At 42.9% G+C, this 18,292-nt stretch overlaps 2 protein-coding genes and 1 pseudogene across 3 annotated transcripts; 2 read left to right on the top strand and 1 right to left on the bottom strand.

The window, feature by feature from the left end:
- Positions 1-2,536: 2,536 nt before the first annotated feature.
- Positions 2,537-4,297, bottom strand: LOC148735763 (cartilage oligomeric matrix protein-like). Its single transcript, XM_088752996.1, has 4 exons — positions 3,921-4,297; positions 3,538-3,589; positions 3,118-3,308; positions 2,537-2,632 (listed from the first exon to the last, which is right to left on the bottom strand). Exons 1-4 carry the CDS (start codon positions 3,999-4,001, stop codon positions 2,537-2,539), a joined length of 420 nt encoding a protein of 139 aa, XP_088609122.1. The 5' UTR covers positions 4,002-4,297.
- Positions 4,298-6,524: 2,227 nt separating this feature from the next.
- Positions 6,525-10,187, top strand: LOC148735762 (uncharacterized; annotated as a pseudogene). The gene is made up of 5 exons (XR_015998266.1): positions 6,525-7,362; positions 7,448-7,622; positions 8,036-8,229; positions 8,624-8,918; positions 9,084-10,187. The product of XR_015998266.1 is annotated as an uncharacterized LOC148735762 (transcript).
- A 5,669-nt stretch (positions 10,188-15,856) lies between these two features.
- LOC148735761 (uncharacterized) lies at positions 15,857-17,157 on the top strand. Its single transcript, XM_088752995.1, has one exon. The coding sequence runs from the start codon at positions 16,087-16,089 to the stop codon at positions 17,155-17,157; it is 1,071 nt and encodes a 356-aa protein (XP_088609121.1). The 5' UTR covers positions 15,857-16,086.
- Positions 17,158-18,292: the final 1,135 nt, after the last annotated feature.

Raw genomic sequence — 18,292 nt, 5'->3', positions numbered from 1 at the left:
TTATTACTATTTCATTAGGGAGACATTAATCAATTGTTTACCATTGATTACAACATTGAGCAGGAATTACTGAACTTAAATGGTCAATTCTAGTACACTATTTTTGTATTTCTGAAAGCATAATTTATTTTAATGTCAGCAGGAAAGCAAGCAAACAAGGTAATAATTGTGCTGGTGAGCAGGCACTATCAAGCATGCATTCATGACTTAAAAAGGTATTAATATATGATATAGGAAGAGAGTCATTCCAGTGATATATGGCCCATTCTATTTCTCTTTGTGGGCATTAATAGCATTTAATACCTAGTAAGAATATCTTATAGCCCCAATGCAGAAAAGGCAAGGGATATATTCCCATACCCTGCCAACGGAATTCTGGTTGCTCTACAAGCTAGAAGCATGAAAATTGTGGCCAATTTGTTATTGCGGTTACAACTATCCCTCTTATACCCACAGACAAAGCATTACTCACCTTTTCATATTTAAGACTTTCAATGTCTTGCGTCACTTCTCGTGTTTGTAAGAAATTACCAACCTGCAGAATAATGAAGAAATCTGTCAACTATGCTTGGATTATACATAATGGAATGGAAGCCCCCAAAAATTACAGTAATCATACCTGCCGGAAAAAAATCAGGCCATTGATAAAAAATAAGAGTAACTTGTAAAATGGCAGTAAAGTCGGGATTAATAATATTATTGACCATTTTCTTTTTTTTTTGGTTTTTTTTGAGGGGTGGGGGGGAAGTTATTCAAATGCCAAGTGGTTTGCCTGTGGGGGATGGACGCCCCAAGATTTGACTGATACCGCACGGCACAAAACCAGCAGTTGCTGATATTATACACAAAATGTTTGTTAAGGAAGTGAGCACAACATTAATTTATACAACAATGAAAGCGGGACGCCTAATACATTTCAAGACGGGCTGATTTTGTTTTCATTCGCACGGTTTGGTTAGCTTATTTGATCCTTACTGCAACGCAACAAGTACAGTTCGCGCAGTGACCACGAGTGTTGACAGAAACAAATAGCTACGTGATTCAGAAATGCATGAAACGTTGCTAGAAAACGAGGCTAGTCTCGCCCCAGGACAAAAAGGAAGAGAGCGGGAAAATCGGGTCGGCTATCTTGTTGTGTTGATGTAGTGTCGCCACCGCTAATTGTATTAAAGGAGGTTTATTAAACGTTACATGCAGAACAATTAACTCATTCCACTCCGCTCAGCCAACTCTTAGAACTTGAATATTTATGAAGATACCATACGATATTATGAATATTCACGAACTTACCTTCAAAAGATCGCTACATGTTTTCAGCGTTTCCGCTCTCTCCGCCATGTTGTTCCCAGGCACAAAAAGTGGCACTAAAAGTGGCACTGAAAGTGGCACTGAAAGTGGCACTGAAAGTGGCATTAAAATAAAAAAAGATGTGTGTCCCTTATAGGGCTCCGTAGATTTGAGAACGGGTCGTTCTGCGAACTTTACGAGAGATCAATTTACGAGCGATCCTTTACGAGTGAACCTTTATCGCGAAATATCAAGCGAAACCCGCTATATCAAACGAGTCATGTCATATTACGTTTACATGTAAACACAACTGTGTATTTAGACGTGATCGAGACTGCAGTAACGTCTCAGAAGAAAGGACAGAAAACTGAAGGAATTTGTTTGTGAGCGTATTCGTCCAAACATACCGAAGTCCTCTTGGCTACGTCGTTATGTGAAGGTCAAAAGAGTTACAAAGAATATTGTGTAAGCTTAATACGAAGAGGGTAAGATTAAATAAATTTTCAAAACATGATGAGAAGTATTTGTTGAATTGTTCAGTGAGGATATATCAGAGAATAATGAAATTGAAATATAGAGCAAGGTGGTATTTATCAATGTTTTCTTGCAACAGACCCTTGTGTCTTTATATGAGTCAGACACACGCATCAAACTGTTGTAAATTTCAACTGAGTTCAGATGTTGAGAAAAATTCTGGTCCTACTCCAATGAACATTGACCTTAGCAAAACAATAATGGCACCATGTAGCCAAGCTGGTGAATTGATATTTGGACAAAAATTCAGGACAACAATTTGTTGCAATGAGTTTAGGCTCTTTGATTTACAATAACAAACGAGGAATCAGTGCTGCTAATGATCTCGTGTCAATAATGAGCATTGGAAATCAGTTGTATTCATGTTTGTTTCAGTTAACCAGACAATCATTTTAAATGCAGACAGAATTACCCACACTTTTAAATGTGTCAGAGACTGATTATGAACTTCAACACAGTGAGAGCTACACCGGTACTATTCATCAAGAAATTACAAATAGAAGGATATCAGTACTGTACCTCCTTATATAGAGCCTTTCAATCATTTGTATCTGAAAATTCCAACAATTTTGTCGATGCCTATGCAACCAGTAAGTTCAATGTGAGTTGTGCCGTGGCTGTCTATTCACTCTGCTACCCCGTAATAAAATCATGTAGTTACTGCAATTCAAATCCCTTCTCTTTTTCTATGGAAGTTCCAGTGATATACCTTATGCTAGAAAAAAATCAAAATTGCCTGATTTGGAGTATCTCCTGAGTACCACAATGCTTTCGCTAAGTTTGGACCTAATCCAGTGTTTGAATCTACAAGCTAGATGTATAAGACACGCCTTAAAAATCAAACCAAATTTAACCACTTCACAGCTCCATTACATCCATCCAAATAATAACGGAAGAACGAAACAAAGAAATCAAAGAGACACATCGAGCATTATTTCAAGTGAGTAAGACAAAGAAGGAATATGAACGGATTCGAACCCAGAATTTCCGATTTTCAGATCGTCGCATTTAACAAATATCCAATGAGCTTGCGTTGAATAAAACATACCATAAAGTTGCCAATGGAATCATCTTTTTTCCTTTTTCTGATGTAAGCATTCTAACGTAATGTCTCAAAATCTTTTGCATATCAGTCAGAACTCAGAAGCTGTGATATTCCATGGAAAGAAATTTCCTTTTCTATTTCAGTGCTTCGTTTTGAATAGTGTTGCAGTATTTTTTTACTAAGGGAGTAGTGTTGCGTTATATCACGGTGACAGTTTGTATTTTAGTTATGGATTAATTATTAACTCTTACCTTCAGTTGCAGTCCCTTTATACCAGCGTGGATATCACCTTGGCCGAAGTTGATGTTTTCTCTTCTCCACATCACAACATAGAACTTTCGATTCGACTGATACCCAAACACCACGCCCAAATAATCAGAACTCTCGCGATCTTTGACATAAACTGTTCCACTATAATCAACGGGTCCGTAGCGTGTAGAACCTAAGATATTTCAACAATAAAGTTAGAGGTGGTACTCGAAGGAAGGCACACTAGGTAATGCTGTTTACAGTGGTTACTGAGTGAAAAGCGGCACCAGGTGCAATTCAAATTTAGAAACTACGATTATACAAACGAGATCCCAACCTAAAATTGTGCTCGCCAAAATTTATATACTGTACGCTGTCTAAGAACAATGTGCCAGAAGAGAATTGACAGACAAGGAACTTACATATGAGCATCCCTGGGTGATTTGTGTCGGTCAGGTGCTCAACATCGACGCCCTGGAAATTATAGATAATTTAGAAAGATAATGATGTTTTGTAATATTCTTCCCCACATATGACAGCTTCAATGAAACTGTCAGATCATCCAGCTTGGAATTATTGCAGCGTCATTCTGAGAGAATTCCGTGATTGCCTAGATAATCTTAAATCTTTGAGGAGGAAAAAGAGACGAACAAAATCATTTTATGAAAATGTAAAGTTTTCTTTCTCTTTTTATTGCTTAGGGTTAGGGTTGATCCAAGCTAAGACTTTTATGATTATGATAATGTTAATGATGATAATAATAATGATAACGATTGAGATAATCTTATTGATGATACTATCTTACAATTATTCCTTGGCCATCCATGTTTTCTTCTATGTCTTTCATTAATTGCTTGCCTTTTTGCGTTATCAATGTTATTACCATTTTTCAGTCTTCCTATGCAAATATATTGTGCCTTCCTTCAACGCGAAGAAAGCTTTAAAGACAAAGAGGAAAAAAAAAAGGTAAAACCTCACAACCGAGACTTTTTTAAACTTTTTTCTTTACAATTTTTGCCACCTTCCACTGCGGGACGGGGTCACTTAGTCCCGGGTACAAATCAATTGTGAAATAATCCAGGAAGCTTGTTTAGCTGATATGTTTAACATTGGGAAAAGTGTCTTCAACATCCGGGACACCATCACCATCATAATCTTCAACGCATGCGTCACCCACAGGGAGTGCTGAAAACAAGATGACATCGTTGATGTATGTGGCTAAACATACCGATCCTATGTGGACGTCTTCACTGTGACTTAAATATTTGTATTTCAGCTCCTTGACAAATCGGTTCTGACACGTGGCGGTTACAGTATATTTAATAAATAGATTCATTGATGACGTGGAAATGTGAGGAGGCAAGAACAAAAAAAAGTGGCACACAAGGCACGTTCGAGTGTGATAAATATGTTCATGTCACATTCAGTCGTCTGCTATGATCTATTACTGTACAGACCCAAGGCAACATGGACTTTATTTGTTTTGATTTGATAAAAGAGCAAGATATGGTAGTGACGTATACATCTCCGTACCCGTTTTCGTTATTGTCCGGCTAAAGGATGAATTGCACCATAACTATAGTTATATCTTGAGACTACAAAACATAATGAGATAACAACACCGAAGAACTGATTACCTACTTGTAAGTATAGAAAGAAATTACAAGTAACAGAAAATTAAACGTGATATTTCGGTTCTTATTACAAGAATACTATCAACCATAGCAGTGATAGTGAAGTGTTGTGCTATAAACTCAGCTTGTTTTGCCGTGGCATGCAAATTAAACGGTTGGGAGTTTCTATTGCCTTTTATATTCGTCTCAAAGACTAAATTCCGTTGAGGTGCCTCTATAACACAGTTTTGTTGGCTTGATTTTATAAATATCAGCGAGTAAGCAATTTAGAGCAAATTTGACCCAGTAAGTCTGCCAGGTAATCGTTCAGTGCAGACTTACGAAAGACTCGAGAAGGTGAGCGCATTATCGTCTCATTCAAAAAATAAATAAAATGGTTTTTACAGAATCCAAATGGAACGGAAAAATTATCGATTTTGGTAGTAAGAGATCTAAGCGTCCTGCAAAAGGTCTTGCTGGCCGTACCTGGTCTCCATTGTGCAAGGCATTGTAGTCTTTTGGACAGTTGTCACAAAGGTAACCCACATTATCACCATCATCATCAAGTTGGTCGCCAGTAGCGTTTAACCTGGGACATTTGTCGTTGATATCCAATATTCCTGATTTCAAGGGATATAGATGAGAATGCACCATTATTGTCTTCAGAACCACTAATCTTGGATTCAATATATAACTTGTAAGTACTAGTTGTGAATTGTAGCCAGCTCTGTTAAAAAGGGCTCAATACACATTTGTGTAGAGCGGTATATAACATTAAGTGACTAGAAGGAAACACGCATGATTAACTTGTAATACAATGAAATATATGAAGTTCATATATATTTGTACTGCGGTAGTAGATACATATGATGCACGATCCTCGCAGTAGATAGCGCTATTTAAGCAATAGCGAAAATCAGACCTGAAAAAAATCAGGCCTGTACGGGATTCGAACCACTGACCTCTGCGATACTAGTGCAGCGCTCTACCAATTGAGCTAACAAGCCAACTGGGAGCAGGCCGTTAAGTTGATTCGTAATAAACCCGTGAAAGTGATAAATCAGATACAATGAAATATATGAAGTTCATATATTTTGAACTGCGCTATCTACTGCGAGGATCGTGCATCATACGTATCTAATACCTCAGTTCAAAATATATGAACTTCATATATTTCATTGTATCTGATTTATCACTTTCACGGGTTTATTACGAATCAACTTAACGGCCTGCTCCCAGTTGGCTTGTTAGCTCAATTGGTAGAGCGCTGCACTAGTATCGCAGAGGTCAGTGGTTCGAATCCCGTACAGGCCTGATTTTTTTCAGGTCTGATTTTCGCTATTGCTTTAATAGCGCTATCTACTGCGAGGATCGTTCATCATACGTATCTAATACCGCAGTTCAAAACATATGAACTTCATATATTTCATCGTATCTGATGAGTAAACAAGTTGATAATCAGAGTTGAATACATGTTTGAATATAGCAAGCGAAACTCTTGAAATGCACATCCCAGGCTTAGAATTAATCATAACCCTTCGCTAGTGAATAAGCTTGAATTTAATGTCCTTTTGGGGTTTTTACTTGATTCTTTCGCTGGAAATGCACACATAACATTTAGGAATTTCCCAAAGGAATGAGTTTAGGAAATTTCCAGAACACAAGTTTTTTTCATGGTGACCTAGGCTTACTTTTGAAGGTGGCCATGAGTAGAGGCCTGTATGTCTTATTCAGAAATACATTCTAAACAAATTATTGTTAATAAATGCATTAGGATTCTGAAGATATTTATTTTCCTTATCACTGGACACTGGATTTCTGTTATCTTATCAGAATACTCACTTACTGTGACACTCTGTTTGGTTAAGAGGTATTCCGCCCTGCCAGACCATGCGCACTGTCTACTTGCTGGTTTTGACAGGATTTCTGGCCATTACTGGCCTGGCTTTCCTCATTGCTGGAATCGTACTCCTAAGCAAAGGTGATGCATCATGCCCGGGTAGAATATCTCCAACAAAGCAGAGAGATGTTCCTACTCTGAGGAGGCCATTACCAAAGGGTTGGACAAGTTCCTCCAGAAAGTACAAGATAGCTACTACCGGCTTCATCCAAATAGAATCTCCACCAAGCCGAACGTGTCTCCAGCTGAAATACGAGCAAAATATAGGTCTTATGACCCGTCTCCGAGAAATATCAAGGTTATTACAGATGAAGCACTGGCCCTTTTGGTTGAAATAAATGCTAAAACGTTTGAGTCGCATAAATTGAAACCACGTGAAAGGAAGGCTTTGGCTCAGGTGAAGCACTATTTACAACACATTTTTGGAACGCCGTACGATGTCAACTATTACGCGGGTGATTTTCTCCTTGGTCCAAACCTGTGGTGTTGGCAGCCCCTGTGTGACACAAGCTTTGAAATGAAAAACAGTCTTCATCGCTTCAAACCAAACAATATCGAAGACTTGGAAAATTTGCTGAGGACATTCAGAGAAATCAAAGAAACTTTTGTTCAATACAGGAAGAACATGGAGTATGGTGTTTTGGTTGGAATGGTGCGCTCAGTAGAACAATGCAAAGCTGGTATCAACGGATTAGCATCGTACTTCCGTAAAATATCAATCAAAGGGGCTAAGGGTAAGAATTTTTTATATCAACTCACCTTTCAATACAATTGGGAGGTATATTAACATGTTTTTTAATTTCTTCACACGTTTATTAGGTGTCTTAGAAGAAGATTTTGTTAAACGTCTGTTACAACCTGAGTTTCTTGAAGTGCTCATGAAGAATTCCGATGAAATAAGCATGTGGGAAAAGAAAAACGGAAAGAGTGTGAATCAGTCCCTAAGAGAATCTTTTGGGGAGAGCGTTGGTAAACCTATTGAAGATTTCTTTACGTAAGTGTCTACATGTACTTGGGCATGGATTAAGTCGTTCACCAAATGAATTTTTTTTTTATTCTAGCTAATCTATGATACAATATCCACGCCTTCAAACCTTCAGAGTGTTTTTTTGTTTGTTTTTCACCTGTATGGAAACTCTTACCTTCTCTTCTGAATTTTACAAATGAAAACTTGTGATAAGATCTATCTTGTGTACTCCCAGAGAATACTGTAAAAATATTGTGGTTAATATTGAAGAGGTAGACAAAGCGATCACCTGGATATAGAGCTAACTTTTAATATACCGAAGGTTTAGTGCTGTGTGCAGTTGCCGTGCACAACCCCTTTGCGCACGCGGATTCGTGTGGCTACGTAGTCACAACCTGAGACATTGGTCTGATCACCTCATTGTTTCATCTCCATTGTAGGTATCTTAGAAGAGATCATATGCAATATTGCGTCTCCAGTAACGTGTCCAGCGGTTTGGCCACGCTTCCTCTTTCCTACGTGTATGTCAACAATACCGCTGACAAGTCAAGATCAACGAACAGGTCGCTTCCAACTGGAGAACGGCTGAACGGTAAAGATTCTTATAATGAAAACATGAACAATGATTAGGAAAGTCAGTGTCAAAATGCATCCGCATTGGTGAGGGGGTCAGGAAATAATTAAAAGTCTGAGGGCGTTTTCGACGTAGCCTTTACATAAAAGAACAAAAATGCATATTGAAATATTGCATCTGGTACAATTACAGTGGCGGCGGATCCAGACCTTGAGCTGAGGGGGAGGTTGGGGGGAAGGGGAAGGGGAGAGGGAGGGGAAGGGGAGGAGAAGAAGGAGGGGAAGGGGGAGGGGAAGGGGAGGGGAAGGGGGAGGGGAAGGGGGAGGGGGAGGGGAAGGGGAAGGGGGCGATTTTGTTTGCGCTTGTTCACCTGCCGGCTTTTCTTCCCTCTGCGTTTATTTTTTTTGTCATGAATAAGGAGGGGGGGGGGGGGGCGCCCGTGCCCCTCCCCTAGATCTGCCACTGAGTTGGACATTGTTCTACCACTTATATGTTATTTTGTTCACTTATTCGTAGGTGCTAGAAGTAGCACGGCTGGTTACACAACAAAATGATAACGATACAGCTAAGGAAGAGTTTATTAAGAAGCTGAAATCAAGAGTTTCTGAGTTGTACTACCTAGAAGAGGAATTTCCAAAGAATGAGTCTGATGAAATGCTCATGTGCTGTGTGGTGACATTGAAGGTGCGAAGAAATATTGTTCCACAAGATGGCGAGCGCTTCAAAACTGGTTCGATGAAGCCCACATGGTATGTGCAGAGGACTGACTGTAAAATTTCAATTCTTTTCCCGATCAGTTTTCTTTAATTAAAGCTCTTTCAGTCATCTGAAAAGAGGTCAGTTTACGGAGAAATGTTAGTCTCAGCTAATTAACATTTCCTCATTCTTAATTTTCTGAATTTTCCTTTTACTAGGCATTGGGACTGTTAGATCCCACGACGATTAATATGTTCCACTTCAGTGGTGCAAAACACACAACACCAAATTGTCCAATACAGCTGTCCCCTGACTTCAACCCTTCTGGAGGGTCAAACTATGATGAGGCTGGTAAAGATTTTAAAAAGAAAGCGCAGTACAATATACCTTTCTTCACATCAGAGCCTGAAAAAGGGACGAAGAGTGGAGTATAAACGCACATGAAGGAAGGCCTGGACATCACACGCAAGTTAGTTCTCGTAAAGATTTTTGACATTATATTAATATAAGAAAAGATAAAAGCAAAGACCTGCAGCCTTCGAGCACCACCGCCATAGGAACAATAAACTATTAGCACCTGCAGTTTCACAATTATAACCCTCCTCGAGAAAACGTGTACTAAGGTGAACACACTAGCACGATGAAATAATAGGCACTGAGTGAAATGACATGATGGCTACTAAGCGGCGTGTATGATAGCATAATTGTAATTTTACTGTGAAAATCGGCACCCAGTTTATGAGAGTGAAAAAGAAAAGATCTTGAAAATAAAGATCTAGCAAAACTCTATTACACCTGCATATGTATCAGACTACGTTAACAACGACACAGACGACAAAAAGACACATTAGACAGAGAGAGTACATCTATGGAAGGGGAAAAACGAGTGTGATATATTTGTCCTTAGCTTAATTTGACGTCATCCATGGTCGATTACTGAATAGACGCACGACAAAGTAGAATAAACCGTTCTATAAACAGAATGAAAATGTTTTTTTTTCCTCTAAGAATTCAGCTAGTCATTTGAAAAGAGCAGAACCCCTTCCTCCTATTCAATAAGTATAAGTATAAGTAAGATATCAAACTGTTGGTAAAATTCATCTTCAAAAACCTCATTCTAGACAAGCGGACTTGACACTGAAAGGTAACAACATAATCCCTTTTACGCGAACATTGCCTGCAACCTTGGCCAAAATTATCTGAGGGTTTTGCTAGTCCCGCTGACACTGATATGGCTGGCGGCAGTGGTTTACGGACCACCGTCTCCCGGAAACGCCCCGCTTCCCCTGTTCCCGTTTCAGCCCCGTCTAAGAGTGCTGCGGTTTCACCCAAGAGCGATCTTATTAATGGAGGCCCTGATGTTCTTTGTGAGGTTCCGGAACTGGCAGCCTGTTCTGCAGACCACCGTGCAATCCTGTGCGAGATTGCGGTTGATGCTCGTAAACCGCTTGATCAGCGCAAACGTTTTTGCCGTTGGACTTCAGATGCCCGCTTTATTGGTTTGAGAGATGAGGACTTTAAGACTGCTATGGAATTTTGCCGCAAAAAGTTCCCAAAGTAATTAGTTAAGGTCATAAAAAGAAAAACAAAAGAAAATAATTAGTTAAGTAATGAGTGGGTGTGTTTAATTTCTGGGAGTGAGTGTGTAATTTTTAAGGGAGGTGGGGTTCGATTCCCCAGCGAGTTTGGCGTCTGGTGACCCTCGTTTATGGTGGTCCCCATCCCTAAGGCATTGCACGCCAGCCAATGGGTTGGGATTAGACATGTAGGTCGGCGGGATTGCACCTCCCTTCATCGGGGCCCGGCCGTCCACCTTAAGCATAAAAAAAACTTACGAGACCCATCCTAGGTCGAAACAGTGGAACTTCTTACCCTTGTGGTTTGGAGTTTGTTGTTGGTGGTTTTTTCGAGGTCTTAGTTGGATGAGTGAGTACCTGCCGGGAGGGAAAACTTGCGACTTTTTCCTCCTGGGCAGTGGTTTCTTTTTTTTTGGTCTTTCAGTTTGGTCACCCATCCCTTTTTGGGATTTTTGGGTTGATCCGAACTTAGTTGGTCTCATTATGGTTGCTTTGTTTAAGAGGTCAATTGACATTGACTGTCAGGGGCTCCCCGAGGGGTTGTCCTTCCCGGACGTCATGCCTTTGATCCTTGGCTTTTTTGCGAAGGAATCTCAATATGGTGTTGTGGCGGTTCAAGCGTGTCCTGGTCGTGTGGCCAGAGTCACCTTTGCTGTTGGTGGTCAGCCAGCTAAGGCCTATTTTGAGGAGTTAGGTGCGGTGGTGCTGGATGGGGTGGAGTGTAGGGTGGCTCAGCCCCCACCCCCCCCCCTCCCCCGTTGTCAACTGTGGTGGTTTCCTGGTTCCCCTTTGAGGGTCCAAATGAAGCCATCACCTCTGCCCTGTCAGCTTATGGTTCTATTAAGAGTGTGAGGCATCAGGTTTGGCCTGATAGACCGTCTGTCTCCACTGGGTCTAGGATAGTTTCGATGGTAGTGAAAAAGGAGATACCCAGGTTTATCTCTGTTCGTGGGGCTAGGTGTAAAGTCTGGCATAGGGGTCAGCCTCTACGTTGTGACTTGTGTCATAAAGTTAGCCATCGTTCCGCCGAATGCCCTCTTAAGGGTAAATGTTTCAAGTGTGCCAAAGAAGGTCATTTGGCCCGTAATTGTCCTAACCCTGCAAGAGCCCCTCCGGCTGCTGAGCCTGTAGTGGAGCCTGCGGCAGTTCCACCATCTGAGATCAGTCTCGCTGAAGAAGGATCCACAGACCCTGTCATTGCTGACTCTGAGGATGATGCTTGTTCACTCCCAGATTCAGATGCACGTGAAGACCGTTTTGCTCCCTGTGATGCTGGTAACAATGATGTCATCATACCAGCGGCTGAGGGTTTTGCTAGTCCCGCTGACGCTGATATGGCTGGCGGCAGTGGTTTACGGACCACCGTTTCCCGGAAACGCCCCGCTTCCCCTGTTACCGTTTCAGCCCCGTCTAAGAGTGCTGCGGTTTCACCCGAGAGCGATCTTCTTAATGGAGGCCCTAATGTTCTTTGTGAAGTTCCGGAACTGGCAGCCTGTTCTGCAGACCACCGTGCAATCCTGTGGGAGATTGCGGTTGATGCTCGTAAACCGCTTGATCAGCGCAAACGTTTTTGCCGTTGCACTTCAGATCCCCGCTTTATTGGGTTGAGAGATGAGGACTTTAAGACTGCTATGGAATTTTGCCGCAAAAAGTTCCCAAAGTAATTAATTAAGGTCATAAAAAGAAAAACAAAAGAAAATAATTAGTTAAGTAATGAGCGGGTGTGTTTAATTTCTGGGAGTGAGTGTGTAATTTTTAAGGGAGGTGGGGTTCGATTCCCCAGCGAGTTTGGCGTCTGGTGACCCTCGTTTATGATGGTCCCCATCCCTAAGGCATTGCACGCCTGCCATGGGTTGGGTTTAGACATGTAGGTCGGCGGGATTGCACCTCCCTTCATCGGGGACCCGGCCGTCCACCTTAAACATAAAAAAACTGATGAGGCCCACATGCCGCGGGATTTTTCTTGTTGGCGAGGAGCTCATTTTTGGTCAGGACAATTGTAAGTATCCTGTCGTTTTGCCTTTTCTGCACTTGTGAGTACCTGCCGGGAGGGAAAGCTTTCCAGTTGTCTTTTTCTCTTTTCGCTGTTCGTCACCCATCCAATTTTTTGTTTTTTTGGTTGGGTCCGAACTTGGTGGGTCAGCCGTTTGGGGCTTTTTGGGCTTTGCCCTTTTTTTCTTTTTTTCTCCATGGCTCCGCCTTTGGAGAAGACCATAGACATTCGGTGTACTGGTTTCCCCGCTGGAACTTTACAATCTGAGGTGGTTAAGTACTTCAATGACTATTTTGCAGTGGAATCACAACATAAAGTAGTTTCCATTCAAGAATGTCCTGGCCGTATAGCCAGGGTCACTTTTACGGAGGGCGTGGCTAAATTGTTTTTTGAAGAACAGGGTTCTGTTGTCCTCAATGGGGTTAAGTGCTCAGTCATAGAGCCTCCCCCCCCCCCCAGTTCACTAATATTGTGGTTTCTTGGTACCCTTATGAGTGGCCAAATGATGCGGTGGCTACCGCTCTGTCAGGTTATGGAGTAGTTAAAAGCGTTAGGTACCAGGTTTGGCCGGGCTTGCCCGATGTCTCCACTGGTTCTAGAATTGTATCGATGGTGCGAACTAAGGAAATCCCCCGGTTTGTGTCAATCAAGGGGGTTAGATGTAAAGTTTGGTACCGTGGCCAGCCCCTCCGCTGCGATATTTGTAGAGCGATTGGACACAAGTCTGCAGCATGCCCTGATAGAGGCAGGTGTTTAAGGTGTCACAAAGAAGGTCATTTCTCTCGGACTTGCCCCGACGCCTGGAACAAGAAATGAAATAATTAATGATACAAGTAGTGAAATAATTAACAATACAAGTAGTGATATAATTAACGATAAGGCCAGCGCTGGCAATGGGGAAGTTATCTTAGTTAATGAAATTGCAAATGAACCTAATGCAAATAGTGAAAATAGTACCTTACCTAACGTAGATGAGCCTCAGGACTGGGGTTCCATTGTTGACTCTCAGGATGTGAATATGTTACCGGCCTCTGGCCAACGCAAAAGGCCCTCTACCTCCTCGACTCCTAGGCGCCGTCCAGCTAAGAGGACCCCAGGCACTCCTCAATTGCCTGTGGGCCCTTCGGCTGCTACTAGGGTTAACGCAAGTCGTGCGGCTAAGAAAAAGTCATGATGTTTCTTTCATGCTTTGTGATGGCTCTTTCCATCCTTACCTTAAATTGTAATGGTATCCGGGACCAGTCTAAAAGGATTGGTCTCGTGCAGTGGTTGCGATCTCTCCCTGTGAAGGTTGACGTTGTCTGCCTTCAAGAAACGCACTGTGTTACTCGGGCTGAATGTTCTTTGTGGTTTTCTTTGTCTGGTTTCTCTTCTGTGTTAGCTCCGGGTTCTGTCCATTCCTGTGGTTGCGTCGTGCTCTATCGTCCTTGTATCTCTCTTCTTAATTCTTGGTCTGCTGATGGTCGCTATTTGCAATGTGAATTCTCTTTTCATGAAAAGGTCTTTAGGGTGGTTTGTCTCTATGCCCCCAATTGCAACCCTGCACGGGATCAGTTCTTTGATGGCCTACATTCGAAGATTGACCCTTCAATACCTACGGTCCTTGCTGGCGATTTTAATTCCGTCTTTGACCGGGCTCGAGACCGACGTGGTCCAGTTCCTGCCACTGCATCTAGGGATAATTCCTCCTCGCTTAGTCATCTTTTTGATGCGTGTTGCGTCACTGACATCTGGCGTTACCTCCACCCCTCTTCTCCGGGGTTCACCTGGACCAGGTGGGACGGGAGTTTGGCGTCGCGTATTGACATGTTTGGGATTCCTTTTGCATGGGTCCCATCGGTGTCCTCTGCTTCTGTGTATGTCTGTCCATTCTCGGATCATCGTGGCTTGTGTTTGTCTGTGTCTGTTCCTGACGTCGTCCCACCTGGCCCTGGCTTCTGGAAGCTCAACACCTCAATTTTGGAAGATCACGATTATTGTCAACTTGTCCGAGAGGAATGGTCCGCCTGGCGTCTTGCTGTCCCTCGCTTCCCCTCTCTCGCTAAATGGTGGGATAGGGGGAAAAGCCGGATTAAGGGGCTGACCATACGTTTTTGTGCCAGTAGGGCCCGTAAGACATCTGCATGTAGAGACGCCCTGGTGCGCCTTGTTCAACATCTCCAGGAGAAAGTCGATTCGGGGGTTACTTCTTGTGTGGATCCACTGCGGTCGGCTCTCTCTGAGCTTGCTCGCCTAGATTCTCATGTGGCGAAGGGGGCCCAGGTCCGGGCGCGAGTCAAATGGGTTGAGGAAGGTGAGACTTCCTCGCGTTATTTTTTTCGTTTAGAGAAAAAACGTTCTGCCGACCGTCGCATCTCTGCGCTGAGAGAGCCTGATGGCTCAATTGTTTCTTCTTCTGCTGCTCTCTGTGCGTCTCTTGGTTCCTTCTATTCTGGTCTATATACTGCTTCGCCTACAGACTCTCATGTCCAATCTTCCCTTCTCGGTAATCTGTCCTCGTTTCTTCCTCAGGATCAGTTCAATAGTTGCGAGGGCCTACTCACACCATCTGAGGTCCTTGACGCTCTCAAGGGTATGGCACGCAACAAGACCCCAGGTCTAGATGGGCTCCCTATGGAGTTCTATCTCCGTTCCTGGGATGTGGTTGGTGCTGATCTTGTGGCTGTCCTTAATGAGTGTTTTTCTTCTGGCTCTCTTTCTCTCTCTCAGCGTAGAGGTGTCATTACTCTGTCATTCAAGAAGGGGGATCGTCTCGATCCTAAGAACTGGCGGCCCATATCTCTTTTAAATGTGGACTATAAGTTGGCGTCGCGGGCCATGGCCGGGCGTCTTCTCCGCGTGATACACCTTGTCGTCAATCGCGATCAGACGTGCGGGATCCCTGGCCGCTTCATTGGCGAGAATGTCGCATTACTGAGAGATGTTGCGAGCTATGCCGAGTCCTCTGGCACCCCTGTTGCGATCCTATCTCTTGACCAAGAAAAGGCCTTCGACCGGGTGGATTGGGGTTTTATGCGGTCCACTCTGGTCGCCATGGGTTTTGGTCCGTCCTTTGTAGCGTGGATTGACCTATTCTATACTTGTGTGCAAAGTGCTGTAAATGTTAATGGTTACTTGACTCCCTTCTTTAGTCTTTCTCGTGGTGTCCGGCAGGGGTGTCCATTATCTTCACTCTTGTATGTTCTTGTTTCGGAGGTCCTTGCGTGTAGCATTCGTGCAGACCCCTGTATTAAGGGTCTGTCTCTCCCAGGTTGTCCTCCGCTGTCTCCCATCTCTCAGTACGCGGATGACACATCTCTCATACTTACCACGGATGAAGGCATCTCGGCTGCTCTTGACATATATAGGTGTTATGAATTAGCGTCTGGATCGAGGATTAACCTTTCCAAATCTAAGGGTTCTTGGTTGGGTGGATGGCGGGGTCGCACGGACCCCCCAGTTCCTTTTGACTGGTCTCCTGTCAAGCTCAAGGTGCTGGGGGTTTTCATTGGCCCCGGTAACCTTGAGTAAGACAACTGGCGCCCTCGCATCAATGCGGTGGACCATGTTCTCAAGTCTTGGCGTGCTCGTGTTCTGTCTTTTCGTGGCAAGGCCCTCGTTATTAACGCTCTTGCCCTCTCCCGGGTTTGGTATGTGGCCTCTCTTATCCACATGCCGGCCTGGGTGGAGGTGGCGCTCTCTCGTCTGGTTTTTTCTTTCTTTTGGTCTGGCAAGCGGGAGCTTGTCTCTCGTTCTGCCGTTGTTCAATCCCCCCTTTTTGGGGGTTTCTCTGTGGTGGACGTTCAGTCTAAGGTGAGGGCCCTCCTGGGCGAATGGGTGAGGAGATTCGTCTCTTCTCCTTACAGTTGGGTCACTCTCATGTCTTTTTGGTTTAATTCCTTGTTTGGTGTCTCTCCTTTTGTTGTGTTTTCTCGTCCTTTTAGTTTTGACCCTAGGGTCTTGCCACCCTTCTATCAAGCTCTGGTACTGGCGTGGCGTAAGCTCGACGGGGCTTTCACTACGTCCAAAAACTCTCTGGTTTATGGTTCTTCGTGTCCTCTTGTCTGTTCTCCTGTCTTAACAATGTCTGCTAAGTCTTGTTACCTGTACCTTCTCTCTGAGAACGTGGTCCAGCCTCATTGTGTTCTTAAGTTTATGTTCATCTACCCCAATCTCGACTGGTCTGCCACGTGGCGCGCCTTATCTTTCTTTCATCTTGATCGTCGTGTTATCGATCTGAATTGGAAGATAGCGCACGGCGTCCTGTACACCGCCCGGCGTCTTTCCTCGTTTGGTTTGTCTATTCCCCTCTCTTGTTTTTGTGGGCCCCGGGTCGAGTCGCTCGAGCATCTGTTCTTTTATTGTCCACTTGCTCAGAGTGTTCTCGCCTGGGTGCAGTCTTTGCTATTTTGTTTCTCTCCTATGTGTCCTGTCATCACTCTTCGTCATGTCCTTTTTGGCTTTAACTCTACTGACCTTGTTTCTGTTCCGCGTGTTTTTGTCTATCTTCTCAATGTCTCTAAGTTTTGTATCTGGCTGTGTAGAAATGATTTCCGGTTTCGTGATATTCGTCCTAGCGCCGTGGCGGTGATTGCATCCATCAAGGCCCGCCTGAAGTCCTACCTACCAGTCTCCTTCAGGCGGTGCAAGTCTAACAGGCGTCGTCGCGTGTTTTATGGGCAGTGGTGTGCCCGTGGTGTCATCGCATCCGTGCATGGTGACTCCCTCCGGTTTGCTTTCTAGCTGTTTTGGTTTTTGTTGTGCCTCCCCTTGGCTGGCTAGGGGCTATGATTATTGTTTTGGTTTTTTCTGGTGCCTCCCCTTGGCCCAGTGTCTGCACTGCACTGATGAGACCCACATAGGTCGAAACAGTGTGCACTGTCTGCAGTTATATATATATATATATATATATATATATATATATATATATGTAAAGGACTTTGACTTATGTGCCGTTTAATCACCATTCTTGCCAGGACTTTACATATATATATATGTAGACGATACCACAAAGGTTGGGTCGTTTGGGGTGACCGTCTCGGTTCTCCCCCATCCTAGCATTAGCACTGCACTGATGAGGCCCAGAAGGCCGAAACAGTACTGTCTGCAGTTAGATATAGCTCTTTGGCATACAAAGCTTTGCTTTCATGTCCAAATTGAGCACTCTGTCTGGGATGAGTCATTGCCGTTGCAATTGCGCATGCTCGCTAGTTTACTCTAGTTTGAGCACTCTGGCATGGCTTAGACGATACCACAAAGGTTGGGTCGTTTGGGGTGACCGTCTCGGTTCTCCCCCATCCTAGCATTAGCACTGCACTGATGAGGCCCAGAAGGCCGAAACAGTACTGTCTGCAGTTATATATGTATATATATATGTTACATATATATATACTTTACATATATATATATATATGTATATATATATGTTACATATATATATATATATATATATATATATATATATATATATATGTATATATATATATGTACGTGTGTGTTTTTATTCATCTATGTGTTTCTAAAGTCCTGTCAAGAATGGTGATTAAACGGCACATGAGTCAAAGTCCTTTACAGTTGAGCACTCGATATACATATAGAAAGTTTAAAAATTGCGAGGATGGACAACTTCTGACGTAAAAAATATGAAATATTTTAATAAAAAACGTTTCGGTCAGAGACCTTCTTCAGTTATTTACAACTTTTGAAATAAAAAAAGAGCATTAAATAGGATCGAAGTGCTAATGATTACGTAATTACAGATAACGACTAATGAACTGGTGCTAATAAAAAGATAACAAAAAAACTAATTACAAAGAAAGCAATGGGCAAAATACAAGAAAAAAACCCTAAAAACTAAGAGATAAGAATATTAAATATG

This window comes from Stylophora pistillata, chromosome 3, assembly GCF_964205215.1.
Source record: "Stylophora pistillata chromosome 3, jaStyPist1.2, whole genome shotgun sequence".
NCBI classification, from domain to species: Eukaryota; Metazoa; Cnidaria; class Anthozoa; order Scleractinia; family Pocilloporidae; genus Stylophora; species Stylophora pistillata.
This window is presented reverse-complemented; position numbering and strand designations above follow the sequence as displayed.